Source organism: Telopea speciosissima, chromosome 10 (genome assembly GCF_018873765.1).
Source record: "Telopea speciosissima isolate NSW1024214 ecotype Mountain lineage chromosome 10, Tspe_v1, whole genome shotgun sequence".
Lineage (NCBI taxonomy): Eukaryota > Viridiplantae > Streptophyta > Magnoliopsida > Proteales > Proteaceae > Telopea > Telopea speciosissima.
In genome coordinates, this window is record NC_057925.1 from 16,525,162 (window position 1) to 16,546,566 (window position 21,405).

At 42.3% G+C, this 21,405-nt stretch overlaps 3 protein-coding genes across 3 annotated transcripts; 1 reads left to right on the plus strand and 2 right to left on the minus strand.

The window, feature by feature from the left end:
• Nucleotides 1-3,959: 3,959 nt before the first annotated feature.
• LOC122643340 (7-methylxanthine methyltransferase ICS1-like) lies at nucleotides 3,960-5,694 on the plus strand. The gene is made up of 4 exons (XM_043836975.1): nucleotides 3,960-4,031; nucleotides 4,181-4,591; nucleotides 4,967-5,236; nucleotides 5,341-5,694. Exons 1-4 carry the CDS (start codon nucleotides 3,960-3,962, stop codon nucleotides 5,692-5,694), a joined length of 1,107 nt encoding a protein of 368 aa, XP_043692910.1.
• An 854-nt stretch (nucleotides 5,695-6,548) lies between these two features.
• LOC122643341 (protein NRT1/ PTR FAMILY 5.7-like) lies at nucleotides 6,549-13,248 on the minus strand. The gene is made up of 3 exons (XM_043836976.1): nucleotides 13,111-13,248; nucleotides 6,982-7,077; nucleotides 6,549-6,887 (listed from the first exon to the last, which is right to left on the minus strand). The coding sequence occupies exons 1-3, from the start codon at nucleotides 13,246-13,248 to the stop codon at nucleotides 6,549-6,551; spliced, it is 573 nt and encodes a 190-aa protein (XP_043692911.1).
• A 3,733-nt stretch (nucleotides 13,249-16,981) lies between these two features.
• LOC122643342 (uncharacterized mitochondrial protein AtMg00810-like) lies at nucleotides 16,982-18,290 on the minus strand. Its single transcript, XM_043836977.1, has 2 exons — nucleotides 18,128-18,290; nucleotides 16,982-17,826 (listed from the first exon to the last, which is right to left on the minus strand). Exons 1-2 carry the CDS (start codon nucleotides 18,288-18,290, stop codon nucleotides 16,982-16,984), a joined length of 1,008 nt encoding a protein of 335 aa, XP_043692912.1.
• Between the last annotated feature and the right edge of the window lie 3,115 nt (nucleotides 18,291-21,405).

A 21,405-nucleotide genomic window follows, 5' to 3' on the forward strand; every position in this document is an offset into this window, starting at 1 on the left:
TTTAAAACTAGCGGCAGTTAGTTTGATGCACTAATTTACTTACTTTCAATAGATGAGAGGGTGTGTGTGAAAGGCTTTAAAGATAAGGGGGTGTACATGAAAATATGCCATAGTTGAGGGGGTGTCCCTATATTTTCCCCTTAATTTAATTATCTTATTGGTCCATCACTGACCCTATCCTTGACACTTTTTATTGCTTGCTTTTTTGTCCTTCAATTTCTTTCCATGACTGTGAGTCTGTAGTCACATATGGTGACATACTAATATTTTAGTGGTTGTAAGTACCGTGGTCCTCGGGACGAGGGTTCCTCAGCCTCTTGGCAACAAGGATTGGCTTCGGTGAATAACGGTGTATCGTACTGATATATCATCATGGGGATTAGGATCATGCTTTATAAAGAAATGGAGTCGCCACCTAGGGTTAGGGCCTAGGACCCAATGGGTGTAGCCCCATCCGGGGTTAACGGAAAGAGCTACGTGATTCCATATGGTCTGGTCAGAAAATCAGGGTAAGTAGTCAGGTTACGAGGGTGGGAAGGTGTTAGGCACCCACCTCGCCCGGATAAACCGGTCTTTCTACTAGATGCTGATTTTCGAATATTCTTCCTTAATAATATATCTTATACTAACATGTAAGGCTAAGTTATGATGCACTAATCATGACAAAGAAAGAAAAATCATTTACTATGTACACTAAAACTACTTACTTTAATTGTCTACATTATGCCAAAAATAATGAGAGGGAAAGAGACAAATACCTGTCTAGAAATGCAAGAAATAAATGAAAGCGCACCGAGAACGAAATATGTGATGTCCCACGGCTCAGGTGGGGACGGACGATCGGCTTGTCTCTCTCTTGTCGGACAGAGTAAGGACTATATGAGATGGATTTTGCTACTCAAACTTCAGGCAGAGTAACGGCTATATAAGGGATTCTTGTTATCTGTATACAGACAGAATAACGACTGTGAAGGGGGTTTTTTGTTATCCGTACACTGACGGGATAATAATACCCAAGAGCAGAATCGCTCTATGCTTGGATGGGTAACCGAAGGATCTACCCACGTCGAAGAACTCCACTCACTCACATACTCATGAGGGAAAGACGAAGGAAAAGAGGGTGAAAATGGGGCAAAACAAGTCCTGGAGGGTCTCCTTACTCGAGAAAAGCTTGAGAAATGAGGGAGGGGGACCCTCCTATTTATAGGGAGGGGGGACCCTTACCCTTGGCCAGATAAGCCCTCCACGGCGTCGTGGGGGATTTTTCCACGGTGCCTTGGGTGACGTCAGCAGGCTGATGTTACACCCCTTCATGGCGCCATAGAAATCAAGTACACGTCCCCACCATGTCGTGGGTAGGAACCCTCCTTTAGCGTTTAGTAAAAGGGTTTGATAAGTCATTTTAGGGATGTTAAGGTGATTTGGTTCAGATGGAGGGACAAAAGTCCTTCTTGAGAGAGATACCGATGTCTGTCCATGTCCTGTTGTCATCATCGCCGGGGGGTGACAAAATTCAGTGTCTACAGTGGTATAAATTTTGATCTGAACCTTGTGCAGGTCTGTGCGAGAAATAGGAAATCCTTTGTCCTTGTGGACAATGGCTCTATTTTTTGTTTTGGGTGGATGGGCTTTGGGAGCTTAGGATTTGTTGACAGAGGGATCTCTGATAAAGTTATGAAGCCCCGAGTCCTTGATAGCTTAAGAGCCACCACATTTCTCAAATTAGCACAGGGCTATACCACACTATTTTAATCACCCGCAGGGGCTTCATTTTTGGCTTTGGGGACAACGAAAGGGCACAACTTGGTCACAATTCATTGAGAGGATGCCTCGAACCAACTGAGATCATCGTCCAGGAAACATTGGTAGCCCTTGTTGTAGAAAGCATCTGAAGCATGACAATCAACCTTTACGACACGAAGATTTGTAGTTAGTAGTTCATAATGAGCTGCAGTTCACTTAGCTTCTCAAGCGTAAGTTTCATATAAAGTTCCTAAAAGGAGCATTTTTAGGCCTCCCCAAAGAGTCTGAAGTAATAACCAGAGGAGAGTGATCTGAAACCATCCTATGCAACACCCGTTGACAACATGACTAAAAAACTTCCAACCATTTAGAATTACAAAAACTACGTTCCAAGACCGCATCCACCCGACCATACTTCATGTTGTTGGACCAAGTTAATTTTCTCCCATGTGAAGAGGCAGCAATAAGAGAACAAGAATTGCTCATAGCACCAAACTTCAAAGCCGATCCTAAGGAAAAAGCCCCCCCCCCCCCGGACCACGCTTTTCATTAGAAAGAAGCGTAGCATTAAAATCTCTTACCACCAACCAAGGCACATTCACATAATTAAGGGAAACCAATTCCAACCACAAATCTCTACGATTCACTCAAAAGCAGCTTGCATGAATCACAGATAGGAAAGACACGATACCTTTTGAAACCACAGAAAAAGTAATTTGTTGATCTGACAAAGAAATCACTGAAGGCTTATCCAATCCCAATTTCCAAACTACCCAGATATTAGGGACCATTCCAGGGCGAACATTATGAATTAGGTCCGCGTGCCACATAACCTAGTTTATTAAAATACAGCGCAGGAAATTAAATTACTAACTTCCACCTTTGGCTCCATAATGCAGACAAAATCTGAACCATGCTCCAATAACAGAGCCGACAAAGCCAACCAAGCGGCATTCTTTTTTATGCCTCTAATGTTCCTAAGAAATATCTTCATTGACAACTTGTCGATTTAGACCCCCATGGATAACGTCCCCATGCATGCCCCTAGAAGACTCGCCTATAGGGCACCACACCACGACCATGACCCATCACATGGGAACCACCACTACCTGATCCACGACCCAAACCAAGAGTCACAAATCCCTGATCCGAAATATTTGAATTTGAAATACAAATCTCAGATTGTGGACCTTCCAAATAGGGAACACCACTAGTCAAAGCATGTGGGTCCCATTTCAATAACGATGCCATTTTAATACGTGTGGAAGCATCGGTATAAGCTCACATAAGCCAGTGACCTTATCGTCCGTGTCATGAATTACGACCCAACCGGTCAACCCATCCAACTCATCAGCAAGGACCTTGAAGAAAAAACGATCCTTCGAAAGACCAATTCGACTCCTTTAATTCTGTCTGCCTCTATTACTGTAGCAAGGTTGAATGTACCGCCTTACCCTTATCTGAATGTCTTGTCCAAACGGGGTAAAGTGGTACTTTCCATTGCGTCTGTAGGCGGTGGTTATCCGTCGGATTCCAAGCCTTGAGCAGGTGGGCGTAGATCTGTATCATAGTGGGATTAAAGCTTCTAATGAACCTCACAGTGGGGGATCTAAAACGGTATGGAATGTCCCCCTTCAATGGATCTGTGTGAGGAACAGTCCCGGCTCTCTCTGTCTCAAACTCTTCCACTAACATATTTAATTCGTTTGCTACAGTTTGAGTAGCCAAAATAATTGAAGGGATCCTTGTCGCCACATCCGATCCTACAACTCCTTCTCTAACAGCTGTCTCTTTTAAAAGGTTACAGTCAATTGATGTGACCCCAATCCCATCTCTAACCCGCTTTATCTTTTGAATTATATTGCACGGCAAACTTTTGCTAGCAAATCTTGTCCACTCCAGCCGAGTTAACTCCCGAGTTTTGACTGAGTGAGCGAAAACCGGACTCATGCTGACCTAATTAGAGAATGTCATGCTGACCTAATTAGGGAATGGCCTCAAATGTCATGTATTGGAACAAAAATAGCATTCCAAATAAGACTTTGTATAACACACAGGCCATCGGATGTGTGCCATCCGGTTGCTTTCCTCCCTACTGGTGGAAGACAACAAACTTTCTCTTATTATATATACATACATAGTTGAAGTAATAACTCAAAACATAAAGAGAAACGTTATCGAGTGATCAGAGTATACATTGATTGATCACTGAAGTCATGGGGGTGAAGGAATTCCTATGCATGAGTAATGGAGAACGAGATACAAGCTATGCTCAGAATTCTTTCAATGTTAGTACATCTTAAGCTCTAACTCATTTTCATTTTTTTTTTCCTCTTAAGGTGAACGAAATCTATATCCTATTACTTTTGCTGTATATATTGTGATTAATTTTTATTTTTTATTTATTTATTTATTTATTTTTTAATGGTTGGAGCAGAGATCGGTGATATCAACTGCAAAACCTATCCTAGAGAAGGCCATTGAAGATCTCGTGAGCGAGGGCCTTCCCTCTAATGCCTTAACCATTGCAGACTTGGGTTGCGCCTTCGGTCCTAATACGTTCACAGTGATCACTACGATCAAACGAAAAGTAGAGAAAAGGTGCAACGAATTAGGTGTAAAACAGCCAGAGCTTCAAGTTTTCTTAAATGATCTTCTTGGAAATGATTTCAACTCAATGTTCAAGTTCTTTTTTGAAAATTATCAACAACTTGAAGGAGAAAGGATCGGCGAAGATGGTAAGAAGTGTTTCATTGCAGGTGCACCTGGCTCCTTCTACGAGAGACTATTCCCCTTGAATAGTTTACACCTTGTCCATTCTTGCTACAGTGCACACTGGCTCTCTCGGGTAAGTAAGTTTAAGTTTCATCACTTCCCAACTGTTTCACTTGGCCCCACCAAGCACTAGCAAATCAAGGTGTGCATTGAGCATCGTGTACTGGGTACGCCCTAAATAGTTAGTGGATTCCATCTATGTGCCATATCTCTGGTGTACGAGAATAGTTCTCATACGAGAACCTGATGGAAGCATTCGCGCTAGGTTGGAGGGGTTTCAGTAGAAACCAAGTCGAGATATGTCTTTCTCATTTTTGGCCTGGTGTTCTCTTTTATATTTCTTTTTTTTTTTTTTATTTATTAACTTGCTTTAAGCGTCCAGTCCTTAATTTAAATCACGACATAAATTACTGATATTTTTGAATGAATTAATGGAACCCGTTGATAGGTTCCACCAGGGCTCACAAGTGAAGTAGGTATTCCAATAAACAAGGGGAAAATCTATATCTCCAATACTAGCCCCCCACCTGTCAGCACAGCTTACCTGGAACAATTTCAAGAGGATTTTACTTCGTTCATCAAGTTGAGATCAAAAGAGTTGATCCCCAACGCTCGTATGTTCTTGATACTTCATGGTAGACAAGGTGGCGACCCCTCCTCAGCTACCTGTGATTATTGGGAACTATTATCAGAGGCCCTCATAGCTATGGTTTCAGAGGTAGTACTACTACTTACCATATCTATGGGGTTGAAGAAACTCCATTAGCTTATTGCTAAAGTTCCTTCCATGCGTGCATTTTTTTAATTTTTTTTTGGAAACAGGGACTAATTGAGGAAGAGAAGTTAGATTCTTTTAATGTGCCATATTACACGGCATCATGCGAGGAAATTCAAGAAGTAATAGACAAGGAGGGCTCCTTCGGAACAAAACAATTGGTAACATTTGCTCTAGATATTGGGGATAAGGAAGAGACAAACATGCAGGTTAAGGGAGATAACGTAGCTAAAAATATCAGATCAGTTTCAGAACCCCTGATTTCTCACCACTTTGGACATGAGATTATAGAACCATTATATGAGAAATTTACTCGTTTGGTAATTGATGACATGGTCAAGAAGCTTCCTATGGAACTTGTGAGCATTGCCATCACTCTTCAAAGAAAGGGCTGGAAGTAATTGAGTTTCAATGTAAGAAGTTTGGGTTTGGATTTGCTTTGAGTGTGAAATAACTAGCTCCTGGTTAAGGTGGTTGTCCTCTACCCTAGGAAAAAATCTTTGTAAGTTTTAATTTTCCGCCATTAATAAAGTTATCCGAGCAACTGCTCACAATATCGAGTTTCATGGTTAAAAACAGGGAAGTTTTAGCTGAAAAAATCTGTCATTTTAATTTTCTTTCTCTCTCTCTCTCTCTCTCTCGCTCTGCTGCCACCTGCCTGTGCGGCCTCATAGGCAGAGGTGAAATGACAGCCCTACCGACTGCCCCACCACCCTACTTGGGTGGGGTCCATACCCTGCTGTGTGAGGCTGCACGAGAGGCCTCAAACACACACATTCACTCACTCACTCACTCACTATGGATCTTCTCCAATGACATTTAAACACTAGAGTCGACCTCCCACCATCCATGGGGTGTGGGAAGCACCTCTAGGATGTGGGGACCACACCCCATGGATGGTGGGAGATCGACTCTGGTGGTTAAATGTCATTGAAGAGGATCTGAATTCACACACACACACACACACACACACCAAAAATTTGGAAAGAGGGGACAGGGTTGAAGATCGCTATAAGGTTACATCCACATATATAGTTGCAATAATTAAAACATTAGGCTCAACAACTCCATAAATGACATATGATATAGGCATTAAGGTTGCTAAGAATTGTAGAAGCAACATACTTCATTTTTGTTTTATTTTTTTGGAAATTTTGAGTAACATGATTGGAAAAAAGAAAAAGTTGCAAATTAATCGGGTGTCAAGGAGAAAAAGCCTTTTTTGTTTTCTTTTGGTGGTAAGGGTTTCTCAAACTTACAGTTGTTCATCTTCAATTTCGGCATCCTTGTATGGGAAGTAACAGGCAATGAAAACAAAGAGAACAAGGTTGATAGTGCTCAATACTGCCAATGTCCAATAGTAATTATCAAGGCGGCTTTGATTAAGGATAAATTGGAACCACCCTTGTCGCCCACCCATCTCACTAACCTTGTTGGTTACATAAACAAAAAGGACACTGAAAATGATGCCTACTCCAAACACTGCCTCCACGAATGAGTTGATATAGGCCTTCATAGAGGCAGAGACCTGATCACCGAAGAAATTTTGGAAACCCTCTCGAGCAAGCCCATCGAAAACCCCTAGCAGGAGAAACTGTGGAAGCAACTCGAATATGGTCATGGGAATTGTGTCATAAGGCTTCTCTACTAAACCATATCAATCTTTCAATAACATCCATCCTGCTGACCTCCACCTTTGCTGCATGTATGCAACAAAAGATGGATATGATCATTCCACTTCCAACTCCAATTGTTGCAACATACTTGCGTGCATCTTGTCTCACCTAATAACAATGGACATCTCTTGTAACAATAATATTTGGCCATCGAACTTGAGCACCCGTCAAAAAATAGAAAGAGTGTATAAGGGAATTTTAGGTGTCCGACCATAAGATTCATGTGGTTTGCTTGCTCAAGAAAATAAGTGTTCCCAATGGCCAACACAACACCACAAACAATGACGGTTATCAACAAAGGAACCATTTGTTAGGATTTTCCCAAAATACGACGGGTGTGGGCTTAATTAATTATCGGGTTGATCATTGATGGGGATCAAAAAATACAAGGGCTGACGTGGTTGCTACTATTTTATTGAGATGGACCCAACCGGCCTGGCCCATTGTGGAAGTGGGTTAGGGTTGGGGAGTATTATAAATACTATTGATGAGAGGTCCCTACTGTCACTATTCTCTTTTCTCTTTTCTCCATAAGAAAGGGAGCTGTGGGAGAGTCTAGGAGACGGCAGAAGATCCTCATCGCAGATTGCATTCATTATCTAACGGATTGTTGTAGCTATTGGAGGCGATCTTATCTGTTCTTCATCAGCACACGTGGGTGCCAGGTACACTTTGCTTTCCCTGCGTTATTTGATTCAATTGTATTCAAGATCTCTGTATGGGAACGGATTCGAGTTTGACAAAACCCTTGCGTGTTCTAACAACTGGCATCAGAGCTGACTATACAGACCTAGGATCGATTGATTAAGAACTTGGATCGAGTTTTGACGGTGGAAATAGGGATTTTGGCCGGATTTTGGGCGAAACCGCACGTTTTGGCAGCTGCCGGATTTTTCCACTTGCGAAAGTCGAAAATTTGTAGATGGGTGAGAAGGGCTTGGAGAGATGATCGCGGCGACCTGTGGATCGTCACCGCCGGCCGAAGCCGCGAGTGAGATCCACCCGCCAGGGGCAGTTGTAGAAAAAAAAAAAAAAAAAAACTCGTAACGATTATGACGTCAGAGGTTGCTTGCGGGTCAAGCTTGACCCAGTCAGACCCGACCCGGGTCAAAGTTGACCCAGACCCGATCAACACGGACCCGACCCGAGACCTAAATGTTGACCCATTTTTCGACCCAAAATCTGACCCTGGTGACCCGTTTGGGTGGGCCGGTGGCCCATTTCGATTTACTTATTCAGGTCCAATTTGGTTCATTCCGGTTCGATTCGATTAAACCGGTTTGGTTCGGTTTTTTTTTTTTTAAAAAAAAAAAGGGCAAAATGACCAGAAAACTTCAAATGGACCGTGTGGGTTTGTTTGATTGAATTTTGAGACGCGGTTTTTTCTGCTGTGTCTATTTTTTCATGCTTTTTGTTTTGGTATGCAATTTGGTATACCTTGGATAAACAAATATTATGGTTTTGGCGGTTTTTGTGTTTTCCAATTGTTTTGGGAACAGAATCAACTGTTTTAGAACATTTTTAATTGTTCCAGAAGCTGTTTTCCCATTTTGCTTGTATTCTTCAAGGTCGACGTTTTGGGTATCCTGTTCGAATATTTTGTTGATTTTATAGGACCTATTAATGACGATTGTGTCACCTTCAAGTGACGTATGGACGAATGGAGCATCCGATTGGGCTCCGGGTGGTCTTGTTTTGTTCATAATTTTAAGACCTACCCACTGGTACCTGGTTTTTGGACGTTTAATACTTCCAGGGACCTGTTTTGGACGATTATGATATTTTGAGCATATTTGAACTATTTTGGGGTGACCACTGCCACATGGACGATGAATGTGCATATCACAACACATTATGGGCGATCTATGTGTTTACTTCCACATATATTGCTGCATATATGGTTGAGGAATTATGAGAAGGTAAAATGGTGATCCACCAAAGTGGCCCATTGAATCCTTTTATGATTCTGCCAAGGCAGCGGAATAGGTGACATTAGCCCAAAGACGATGTTGCCAAAGATTGACGAGGTGATATGCACATGGATTGGAAGGGATAGTGGTCTAAGGGTTCCAGTTGCCCAAAGGTGCTGGGATTTCTGAAAACTGCTGATCTCTTCACGGAAAGGCAGTGCGTCCATCCAAAGATGGTGTACTCAAAGAATTTGGGATGCGTGGCCTAGGGATTTTCTTACCGCTCAAAGGTGGAGGAAATTTTTTGAAAGTCATCAACATCTCGCGGTAATTGTAGTGCAATAAATTATTATTGAGGTGCATAACCTAGGGGTTTCTCTATCACCCAAAAGTGGAGGGAGATTTCTGAAAGTTGTTGCTATCTCGCGGCATTTGCGGTACGATAAAGACGTATACCTTTGACCCGAAAGGGCAAGAATGCAGTATTATAAAGAAGTATTGCTGATTGATATTTATCATCTTGATTGTATGCATACATGTGTTTGATGTATTGATGATAAATGTATAGAACCACTGATTTTATGATCATATGTTGATGAATGTTTAAATGATGAATGGACACGCGATGGGTAAAGAACATGTTGTTTTGTGCGATATAGAAACCTTTAATATTATGATGTTTTGTTTCAATATATTGATGAAAATTATGTTGTTGACGAACGATAACTTATTATGGTAGATGAAATAATAAGTGAATAATTATGGTAATTGACAGTTAACCAACGAGCATAATGAACCATGAATGAATAATCCATCAATAAGCATTGAAATGATGAAAGATTAATAATTTGTAACCTATGGGGTATAACCGGCCTTGAGCCATTTGACGGAAGCTACTTTGGTAGCATAGATTGGAAATGTATTATTAATATGAAAAGATAAAGCCAAACACTGAAATAAAATAAGGAATAATGAAAGGAATGAATGAGTGAATAAACAACGAAGAATATATTAAAGAAATTGATGCAATTAACAAACTAGGACTATACCCTTGAAGAAATTGATATCTAATTATGCACAAGAAAGAGAAAGAATCTTGAGAATGGTAACTTGACTGAGAACAAAAGAAGTAATCGGTTCAGCTTGACGGCTTTTTATTACATTGTACCGAGATTTGTGGTTTGAATCTTTATTTTCAGACTTGGTTGATTCGATTTGTTCGATTCTTTTGATCAGTGGGAGTGCTTCTTTACATGATCTGTTTGTGGATTGAGAGTCCTTCTTATTTCATTGATATGCTTGTTGAGTGGGAGGACTTAATATATGTTTCGTTTTGATTATGATGCTTCTGTTCGATTGTGATGAATAGCATTTGCATGCATGCATATGATTGATGTGTTGTAGGCCTTTTGGTGTAAGGATGTTCGATTGGCGATGAGCCAAGTCGTTCGGCTATTTCTAGTCATGGATGTTCAATTGGTGATAAACCAAGTCGTTCGATTACCAACGAATATGACGATGTTCAAAGGTAATCCATGAGTCGTACGATACTCATGATACGTTCGAGGATCCACAAGGAATGATGATGATATTTATGTGATCACAGACGTATACAACATTCCTTATACAAAATCATCTCAAGGATGTTCATGTTAGTAAGTAGATCCTTGTTTGTAGCTGATAGAAAGTGATATGCCGTATGTTGAGGTGTATTCTCTGCTGTTGCTCGATAATGATATATTTGCTAACTGGATCAAGGTTTAGTAGCATTATTATTGTATTGAGATCCCATGGCCACATCTGATAATGATGACCTTCTAATTAATCTAGCCCAAGTGGGAGATTGTTAGGATTTTTCCAAAATACGACGAGTATGGGCTTAATTAATTATCGGGTCGATCATTGGTGGGGATTAAGAAATACAAGGGCTGACGTGGTTGCTACTATTTTATTGAGATGGACCAGACCGGCCTGGCCCATTATGGAAGTGGGTTAGGGTTGGGGAGTATTATAAATACTACTGATGAGGGGTCCCTGCTGTCACTATTCTCTTTTCTCTTTTCTGCACAAGAAAGGGAGCTGTGGGAGAGTCTAGGAGACGGCAGAAGATCCCCATCGCGGATTGCATTCATTATCTGACGGATTGTTGTAGCTATTGGAGGTGATCTTATATGTGCTTCATCAGCACACGTGGGTACCAGGTACACTTTGCTTTCCCTGCATTATTTAATTCAATCGTATTCTAGATCTCTATATGGGGACGGATTCGGGTTTGACAAAACCCTTGCGTGTTCTAACACCATTCTTATAGTAATCTTTGAGGCAAAAGCATGAGGAAGGGAGCTTCTGTGTGGTTTGACACGGATGTAAGAAGTGGTTCCACTGAGGAACACAACAGTGGCTACCAGTGCACATATGGCTGGCAAAAGCACGAGGAAGGGAGGTTCTGTGTGGTCCGATCCGATCCTTGACCGATCCAACTGAATATTTTTAGGAAGGAAACACTCTAACTCATGCATGATATGATGATCAAATCCTCCCCAAAATTTAAGTCTTAGATAGAATTTCTAATTCCCAAAAAATAGGAATGTGATTATAGTGAATGATAGAAATCAGTTAGGGGTTGCTTGCCATTTTCTTAGGGCTGCCATGTTGTCCAAATCGTGATCTTTCAAATGAGATCTTCTTGAAGTCAAATCCAGATGGCAAAGAGTGAATCCGCGGCCTTGATTATGTGGTCTAGTCTGAACCGATGAAGCTTGATCTTGGCTCTGTTTGGCATGCAGGTTGGGCCTGCATCATTATCTCCAAGTTGAAAAAGAGTTCATTCTCGAACTCTTGGTCCGATCAGTGATGCTCGCCATTCACCAGGTGTAGATACTGAATTTTGTCACCCCCCGACGATGATGACAATAGGACACGGACAGACATCGGTATCTCTCTGAAGAAGGACTCTTGTCCCTACATCTGAACCAAATCACCCTAAACATCCCTAAATTGGCTTATCAGACCCTTTTACTAAACGCTGAAGGAGGTACTGCTCATCCTCCCCCACCACGGAGGTCCCAAAAGGATCTCATTTGAGGCCCAAAATGATTGAAAAAGTGGTATTGCACTCCCACGGCGCCGTGGGCTCCTTCCCACGGCACTGTAGGGACATGTACTTGATTTCTACGGTGCCATGAAGGGGTGTGACATCAGCCAGCTGACGTCACACACGGCGCCGTGAAAAAGTCCCCCACGGTGCCGTGGAGGACTTATCTGGCCAGGGCTGAGGGTCCCCCCTCCCCTATAAATAGGAGGGTCCCCCTCCCTTATTTTTTAAAGGTTTTTCGGGCTAGAGGACCCTCCACAGGCGATTTCTATTCCTTTTCTGCTCCTTTTTCCCCCCTTTTCCTCCCTCTCTCTACCGTGAGTGTGTGAGTGAGTAAAGTCATTTTGGTGGGGTAGATCCTTCAATTATCCATCCAAATTTAGAGCGATTCTGCTCTTTGAATTGGTTATCCCGTCAGTGTACGAATAACATAAAAATCCCTTTTGCAGTCGTTACTCTGTCTGCATACAGATAACAAGAATCCCTTATATAGCCGTTACTCTGCCCGAAGTTTGAGTAGCAAAATCCATCTCATATAGTCCTTACTCTGTCTGACAAGAGAAAAACAAGCCGATCGTCCGTCTCCACCTGAGCCATGGGACATCACATATTTCGCACTCAGTGCGCTTTCGCTTATTTCGTGTATTTCTTGACTAGTATCTGTATCTTTCCTTCTTATTATTTTTGGCATAATGTAGACAATTAAAGTAACTCGTTTTAGTTTATATAGTAAATGATTTTTCTTTCTTTGTCATGATTAGTGCATCATAACTTAGCCTTACATGTTAGTATAGGATATATTATTAAGGGAGAATATTCAAAAACCAGCATCTAGTAGAAAGACCGATTTATGCAGGCGAGGTGGGTGCCTAACACCTTCCCACCCTCATAACCTGACTACTTACCCTGAATCTCTGACCAGACCATATGGAATCACATAACCCTTTCCGCTAACCCCAGATGGGGCTACACCCATTGGGTCCTAGGTCCTAACCCTAGGTGGCGACTCCATTTCTTTATAAAGCATGATCCCAATCCCCATGATGATATATTGGAACGATACATGGTTATTCATCGAAGCCAATCTTTGTCGCCAAGAGGCTGAGGAGCCCTCGTCCAGAGGACCACGGTACTTACACCGGAGTCAAATGGAAACCAAATAAAGGCATTTGTGATATCTCCAATAGCAACTTCAGATTTGATGACAATAGCAATTAATGTGTTCATGGCTCGAATAGATGAAACAATCAAATATGGCTTGGTAATGATGCTCATACCTCGAAATCAAAGTAGATATGTGAAAGCAATAAAGTTTAAATATGGATCGTCATACGTACTATCGATGTCAAACCAATTGAACGAGAGGGAATCATGGGTTGTGACATCGTTGTGATGTGAGTAGAAATACTTTTGTGCTTTCAAAACAAAATCTGGTTCAAGACTTTCGAAAACTCAATGTTCATCGTCGTACTCATCCCGGTACTTGTCGAAAATTGGGGGTTTACCCAAATCAACCTGAACAAAAATTTGTTCTTCCGCAACATCATTCATCGTCGTCTGAATTTCATCTCTTATGTTGACATCCTCCATGGGAGCTGTACGATCACCTCTATGCATGGGCATTATCACAACTTCTCGCTCTCCTCCAAGCTCTTATACCAAATAATATAGCCTAGTTGGAAGATACAGATCGGGAGAGTCAAGAAGAACAACCCAAACACAACAACAAAAAAATCATAATGGGTTTAATGTGACTCTTCAAGGACACGGGAAAATTGCAACTCTTCGAGGATGCAATGTAACTTTCCAGGGTTACGGGGTGAACACTTCAAGGTTCAAAATACTCAATAGAGTAAAATTTAATTAATCCATTCTTCACTAATTACATTGACCAAAGCTCCTCTAATTTATAGAAACCCAAAACTCAAATCTACGGGTAAGATTAAAGACTATAAAAAGGAGACTAATTCTAAGATTACATTGCCAAGAAAATAAAACCCAAATTACCTAAAATACTTGAAATTAAAAAAAATAAGAAGGCATAAGAAAATCGTCCCACATAGCAGTTCCTAAGTGGCAGATTCTTCTTGTGGAGCAAGTCAACTTTAATTCCTATCTTGTAGGAATAAGGAGAGGAAGGCAAAATTACTTCAAGATTGCCCACGTTTAGAACTTCTTTTGGGCATGCCAACCTTCACATAGTTTCCTAAAATGTAGGACGGAAATAAGGCAAAGCCTTCATGTAGAGTTGACCCATTACATAAGCCAATCCTCTCAAAATCACAACTCCTTGAATAGCTCTCCAAATCCTAAAATATCGGAAGGAAGAAAACACTCTAACTCACGCATGGTATGATGATCAAATCCTCCCCAAAATTTAAGTCTTAGATAGAATTTCTAATTCCTAAAATATAGGAATGTGATTATAGTGAACTATAGAAATCGGTTAGGGGCTGCTTGCCATTTTCTTAGGGATGCCATGTTGTCCAAATCGTGATCGTTCAAATGAGATCTTCTTGAAGTCAAATCCAGATGGCAAAGAATGAATCGGCGGCCTTGATTACGTGGCCTAGTCCTAACCGATGAAGCTTGATCTTGACTCCATTTGGCATGCAGGTGTGGGCCTACATCAGTAGATTCTTGCAGAATCTATACACTAGACTTGCGACACATGTAAGGGGTCTGTAATGTTGGAGTCTAATCCCAAACGGTTGGTCTAGGCTGATATTGGACAGGTAGGAGACATTTTTTATTCGGGAAGGTATTGTTATGCATTTTGCATTACTGTCACGAAAATTCTGGCAGAATCTAAGAACTGGTGTTATGTATGACAAAAAGGCAATGAACCAATTGACTTTAGATCTGGTTTTTATTGGGGATTATCATAATAGGATGAATATTAAACCTATAAATTTTAATTAACTTAGTAATCCATAAGAATGTACTCCATCTGGTACATTCACAGTTAATTAAGTCAGCCTTGGAGGAATTACGGGTAAGAAATCTACAGATTCCATGGTGATACATCCAAGATTCACCGAACCAGTCAACGACTGCCACGTGTCACAAAGCGACCCGCTCCAGAACCAAGGAGAACCAACCGGGGGTCCCACCCGGGCACGGCCTGCACCCAGGCGTTGGCCTTACCCAGGCGCTGGCCTCACCAAGGCGCCGGCCTCACCCAGGCACCAGCCTCTCCCAGGCGCGGCCTCACCAAGGCGGCGGCCTCACCTAGGCGCTGCCTCACCTAGGCGCCGGCCTCACCCAAGACGGCGGCCTCAGCAAGGCAGCGGCCTCACCCAGGCGCCGGCCTCACCCAGGTGCCGGCCTCACCCAGGAGCGGCCTCACCAAGGCGGCGGCCTCACCCAGGCGGCGGCCTGCATCCAGCGCCAGCCTCACCTAGGTGCGGCCTCACCAAGCGGCAAGGCGGCGGCCTCGCCGCAGCGGACCTCACTACCTAAGAAGGCGGGCGCAGCCTGTCACCCAGCGTGACCTCACCCGCTGCCTCAGCGCCTCGGCCTCACCCGGCCTCACCCAGGCGTGGCCTCACCCAGGCGCAGCCTCTCACCTAGGCGTGGCCTTACCCAGGCGCCGCCTCACCAAGGCGGCAGCCTCACCCAAGCGCCGCCTCACCCAGGCATGGCCTCACACCCAGGTGCGGCATCGTGGATGCAGACGTGATATACACGAACACCGAGGTCGCTCATCTATGACCCAATCGTGTCACTATAGACTTATGCCACCACCAGGACTCTGGGCCACTGCTTAGAGGTCACGTCACCCAGACGGATTCAAGCACCAATGACGTTATCACCACACGCGAGTATCTACCCGCCAAGGATCTTGATACCACCAGGACACTCCCTCCCGCGGGGAGATGACCAATCGGGATAGAGCCTTACTACCCAGGGCCTCTATCCACTCAACGGCACACTCTCCATCAAACTGGGACTCTCCACACCGCCATACACTACTATAAAAGGAAAGGTACACCACCCTTAAAGGAACATCTAAACTCATATTGAATAATCACTATTCATCTGTTAGCTCAGGAGATCTAACTTTGGCATCGGACAGCCCTAGGCCGGAACCACACCGGTTCTCTCTGTTGACCCCTTGGTCCACTTGCAGGTGACGGCACTCGCAGGACCGCTCGACGATTTCTTGATGCAACACATGGTATTTTCCAGTGACTTTGTCAAGATTGGCTTTATCTCTAGTAGTTTCTATCATCTATTTGAGTGGAAAGTTTCTCACTGCTATAGAGAAGCAAAGCCTCTTGTTGACTTTCTAGCCAAATCAGTTACGAGATTGCAGACCTCAAGCTCGATGGCGCCCATGCCTCCCTCAATGCAAGCAGAATTACTTATGGATGCTCAAAGGCGTCCAAGATTTCGCTTCTTGTGATGTGTTGTTAGCTTCTTTTTTTTTCCAGTGTAGCGAGCTTTCTTCCCCTATTGATGGCCATGCCGAAGGTGGGTTAATTTCGCTATTTTGTTGGAGTATCTGGCTTAATCTAGTGTGACTTCTGTGAAAGGATAACAATAGAAGATAAGATAGGATAGACCCCAGGAGATATAGAAGATAAGAGTTCACCACACTCTTAATCTTACGGTGATGTTGTATTTATGTTGTACGTGATATGCACGTTACATTTGAATTTAAATTTCAAACAACAAAGAGGAGTTGAGTTTGAATGCAACACAAACTCCTACATACAAGGAGATGAAGAGAAGAAATAAGAAGAGGATAAGTTGTTAGCACTTTGTGTGGGATAAGCCTTGACTCGATCAACATGCACACCGTTGATGGAGTTCAAATTCAATTTTGAATTTGAATTTGATTTCTCTTCTATATCCTTAATACGCCCCCTGAAGTGAAGTAGTCGGTCCATGAGAGTGAGCTTGGTACGTAGAGCACTAAACTGTGGTCATGGCAGGCCTTTGGTCATTATATCTGCAATTTGATCTTGACTTGGAACAAAACGGACATAGAGTTTCTTGGCAGCTACATGTTCTCGAACAAAGGATTTGCTGCAAGATACGTGGCTCCAATATTATCACAGCATAGAAGAGGAACTGGACTTGAAACACCAAGATCTGCCAATAACTGTTGTACCCATATGAGTTCGGCAGAGGCATTTGCCAAAGCTTTATACTTAGATTCTGGAGAGGTCCTTGCAACTGTGTGTTGCTTCTTTGAACCCCAATAGACCAGGTTATCGCCTAGATATATGCAGTAACCACCTGTTGAGAGACGATCATCTGAGCAACCAGTCCAATCTGCATCTGTATATGCACTGAGATGTAAGGAGGAAGAGACACAAAGATAAATACCAAGATCCAGTGTGTCCTTGATATAACACAGTATGCGTTTGATTGCAACCCAATGCTCTGTGGTAGGGGAATGCATGTACTGACAAACCTTGTTAACCGAATAGGGTATGTCTAATCTGGTCAAGGTTAAGTACTGTAAGGAGCCTACTGTGCTCCTGTAAAGAGTTGGATCTGAAAACGGTTGTCCACAGGTGCGAGACAAATGTGAGGTGGAACTTGGTGAGGACATAGGCTTTGCTGCCTCCATATTCGTCTTTTTCAAAAGATCCAGGGCATACTTGGTTTGAGATAGATAAAGTCCTGAAGAGGATCTTGTTGCCTCTATACCAAGAAAATAGTGTAAAGTGCTAAGATCTTTGATAGCAAACTCATTTGCTAATTGACGAGTAACAGTTTGTACTTCCTGTGCAATTGTACCAGTGATGATTATATCATCAATGTAGACCAGAATATATATGAGTAGGCTATTCTTGTGTCGAACATACAATGATGTATCTGCTTTGGAGGAGTTGAAACCTAGTGTTACCAAAAAAGAGCCAAGCCTATGAGCCCAGGTCCGTGGTGCCTATTTAAGTCCATACAAAGCACGTTGTAGATGATAGATATGATCTGGCCGGGTAGGATCAACAAAGTCCTGTGGTTGTGTCATATAGACTTTCTCTTCTAGGGTGCCATTCAAAAAGGCATTTTGGATGCCCAATTGCCGTAGCATCCATCCTCTAGACACAGCTATAGAAAGAACCGTTCTAATGGTTGTTGGCTTTACAACTGGGCTGAAGGTATCGAAATAATCGACTTCCTTCTTGTTGGGTAAAACCTTTTGCTACTAGATGAGCTTTGTATCTAGAGACCGTTCCATCAGCATTTCTTTTGATTCTGAATACCCATTTGTTACCAACCACATTGAGAGTGGGTGAGGGTGATATGAATTTCCATGTCCCATTTCTCATTAGGGCATCAAATTCGTCACTCATTGCCATTCTCCACTTTTTATCCTTACTGGCAGCAGTGTAAGAGGTAGGTCCTTCTTCTTGGGTGGATATGGTGGAGAGAAGGGCTTGTGGTAAAGGATGCCTAGTGGCAAGGAGGTTCAGCTTCAAGACCGGTTTGGTGGTTCCAGCCCTAGAGCGGGTTACCATGGGATGGGTGCTTGGGTTTGAATTCGGATTTGGGACTAGAACAGTGGATTGAGGTAGTGATGTGGGTTGTTGGGCTAAAATAGGCTGTATAGGCTGATCAATCATGGGTTGAGTTGGTTCAACCATGTCCAAAGAGGATGCAATGGGCTATGTTGGTTCGGCCATGTGGATTGAGGATGCAATGGGTAGTGGCCCTAGTAGTGTCACTCGTTGGGAATTTTCATTTGGGCTGCCTGAATTTTGAGATGCTTGGCTCGAGTTGTGGAGTGCTCGGCTAGGGCTGGGACTTGGAGTAGGTAACGTGGGGGTTGGGAATTTACAGCCCTATATTCTCTATGGGAAGGCGGGAGGGAAAGATAACACTAGTGTTGATAAATGTGGGGTTGGGAGAGATAGGGGGAAGTTACAGATTTGGTTGAAGATGTTTTATAAGGAAATAACATCTCATCAAAGATTACATGTCTTGAAATGTAAGTCTTCCCACTGTTGATGTCGTAACACTTGTAGCCTTTGTGGGAATCGCTATACCTAACATAAACACATTGAGTTGTCCTATACTCCAGCTTGTGTTTGTTGTAGGGCCTCAACCAAGGGTAACAAGCACATCCGTACGTCCGCAACATCTTGTAATCAGGGTCTTCCTTAAACAATGTTTGAAAGGGAGACTTGTTCTTCAACACTGGTGTTGGTAGTCTATTTATTAGATATGCTGATGTGTCAAAGGCTGACCCCAAAATTGCATTGGTACACATGCATGTGCCATTAGGGATAGTCCCGTTTCTACCAAATGGAGATGCTTTCGCTCTACCCTTCCATTTTGTTCAGAGGTGTGGGCGCATGAGTACCTATGCACTATTCCTTTTTTATGAAGGAATTTGTCCAAAATTTTATATTCACCAGCACCATCTGACTAAAAATTAATAATCCTACAGTTATGGTAATTTTCCACATATGCATTAAATTTCATGAATATAGTCAATGCCTTTGACCTTCTTACTAAGGGAAAAATCCAGGTATATCTACTATAATCATCAATGAAAGATATATATTAAGTATAAACTTGAACCGATGGTATTGGTGCAGGTCCCCAAATGTCATGAATCAACTGAAAAGGTGTAGAAGCAGTGGATTTATTCAATGAAAAAGATAATTTATGGGACTTTCCCATTTGACATGAGCAACAAATTGAATTAGAAGCAGTAGAAGACACTGGCAGTTTCAAACTGTGAATAACACTATTCATAATTTTAGAAGAAGGGTGACCAAGACGGTCATGCCAGATTGACTTGGAAGTTCTTTCGCCAATGTAGACACTAGGCTGATTATTGAAATTGGAAGAAGACACTGCTGTTGTGGGAAGACGATAAATACCATCTTTATTAGTTCCTTGAAGTCGAACATTCCCTGTTCAAAAATCCTTCACAAAACAATAGGACGGGTGAAATTCTAAAACAACATCATTATCAACAGTGAATTTACTAATAGACAGCAGATTTTTTGTTATTTTAGGAGCATGTAAAACATGATTCAGATGAAATTTACGAGCAGAGGAAGAAAGAGAAGAACTGCCAGTATGATGAATGGCCGAACCTGCACCGTTACCAACTCTAACTTGATCAAAACCAGTGTATGGGTTGTTGAGATGCATATTCCCTAAGTTAGATGTCAGATGGTGTGATGCACCAAAGTCAGGATACCAGGCCGAGTCATAAGAGACCATAGGAGTGGCAAGGAGAGCCTCCGGTGGTGTAGGTTGTGCTAGAGCTGCAGGAGCCTGGAAGTTGGGATTTTATATCTGTTGTAGCAGGAAAGAGCCGAATAATAGCCACGTCGACAGATTTGGCACAGGGCCCAATTGTTCTGTCTTGGCTGATTTGAATAACTATTGCGACCTCTTCCACGGCCGCATCAATAGTTGTTGCTCCTCTCCTTGTTGGTATTGGTTGGCAGTGAAGGAGTGGGAGTTGTGGCATCAACATTAGCTTCAATGGTTGGCAGATCTAGTATGGGAGATTGTTGTTCCTTGAGGATTTCTTGGCTTAGAAGGAGGCCAATGAAATCATCGAGGGTAAGTGGATCATTCCTAGTAGTGACAGGGGTGCCAAATGACTCATATTCATTGCCTAACCCTTTGAGAATGCTGAGAACAACGTCTAAATCTGCCACATGATGAGAAGCTGCAGCAAGGTTTGCGACCAACTCTTTGACCCTATGAAGATAGTCAGCCATGGAGCTGGTGCCTTTTTTTATTTGCAACAATTGGTACTTAAGTTGCATCACACAAGCCTGTGAATGAGAGACATACGTGCGTTCCAGGGTTTTCCAGGCAGCATGAAAGGATAACAATAGAAGATAAGATAGGATAGACCCAGGAGATATTGAAGATAAGAGTTCACCATGCTCTTAATCTTACGGTGATGTTGTATTTATATTGTATGTGATATACTCGTTACATTTGAATTTAAATTTCAAACAACAAAGAGGAATTGAGTTTGAATGCAACACAAACTCCTACATACAAGGAGATGAAGAGAAGAGATAAGAAGAGGATAAGCTGTTAGCACTTTGTGTGGGATAAGCCTTGACTCGATCAACATGCACACATTTGATGGAGTTCAAATTCAATTTTGAAGTTGAATTTGATTTCTCTTCTATATCCTTAATATTCTGTATATTCTTTCTTTTATTTTTCTTATTAATACAAATGACCTTTTAACAAAAAAAAAAACTATACGGGGAAACCATTTGCTGCCTAGACATTCTTTATTTGGTTGGAGACTAGCTCATGAGAAATTACCTGTTGATGATCTAAGTTGTAGAAGAGGGGTGCTTCTGCCATCTAGATGTGAATTCTGCTTTGAAGAGATCGAATCGGTTAGGCAAATTTCCTTAGATTGTGTCTTTTTGAAACAAATTTTGCAATGTTTCCTAGATTGTTTCGGGGTTAATGGTTTTC

What these genes read in the sequence shown, in the direction of transcription:
- LOC122643340 (XM_043836975.1), top strand. Translation starts at nt 3,960, where the DNA reads ATGGGGGTGAAGGAATTCCTATGCATGAGTAATGGAGAACGAGATACA. An exon ending in ATGCTCAGAATTCTTTCAAT is followed by an intron (nt 4,032 to 4,180) that starts GTTAGTACATCT and finishes TGGTTGGAGCAG; the next exon opens with AGATCGGTGATATCAACTGC. An exon ending in TCATAGCTATGGTTTCAGAG is followed by an intron (nt 5,237 to 5,340) that starts GTAGTACTACTA and finishes TTTTGGAAACAG; the next exon opens with GGACTAATTGAGGAAGAGAA.
- LOC122643341 (XM_043836976.1), bottom strand. Translation starts at nt 13,248, where the DNA reads ATGAGCATCATTACCAAGCCATATTTGATTGTTTCATCTATTCGAGCC. An exon ending in GGTTTCCATTTGACTCCGGT is followed by an intron (nt 7,078 to 13,110) that starts GTAAGTACCGTG and finishes CATTGTTATTAG; the next exon opens with GTGAGACAAGATGCACGCAA. An exon ending in TACATGCAGCAAAGGTGGAG is followed by an intron (nt 6,888 to 6,981) that starts GTCAGCAGGATG and finishes TTGCTTCCACAG; the next exon opens with TTTCTCCTGCTAGGGGTTTT.
- LOC122643342 (XM_043836977.1), bottom strand. Translation starts at nt 18,290, where the DNA reads ATGGCAATGAGTGACGAATTTGATGCCCTAATGAGAAATGGGACATGG. An exon ending in AGCTCATCTAGTAGCAAAAG is followed by an intron (nt 17,827 to 18,127) that starts GTTTTACCCAAC and finishes TGGTAACACTAG; the next exon opens with GTTTCAACTCCTCCAAAGCA.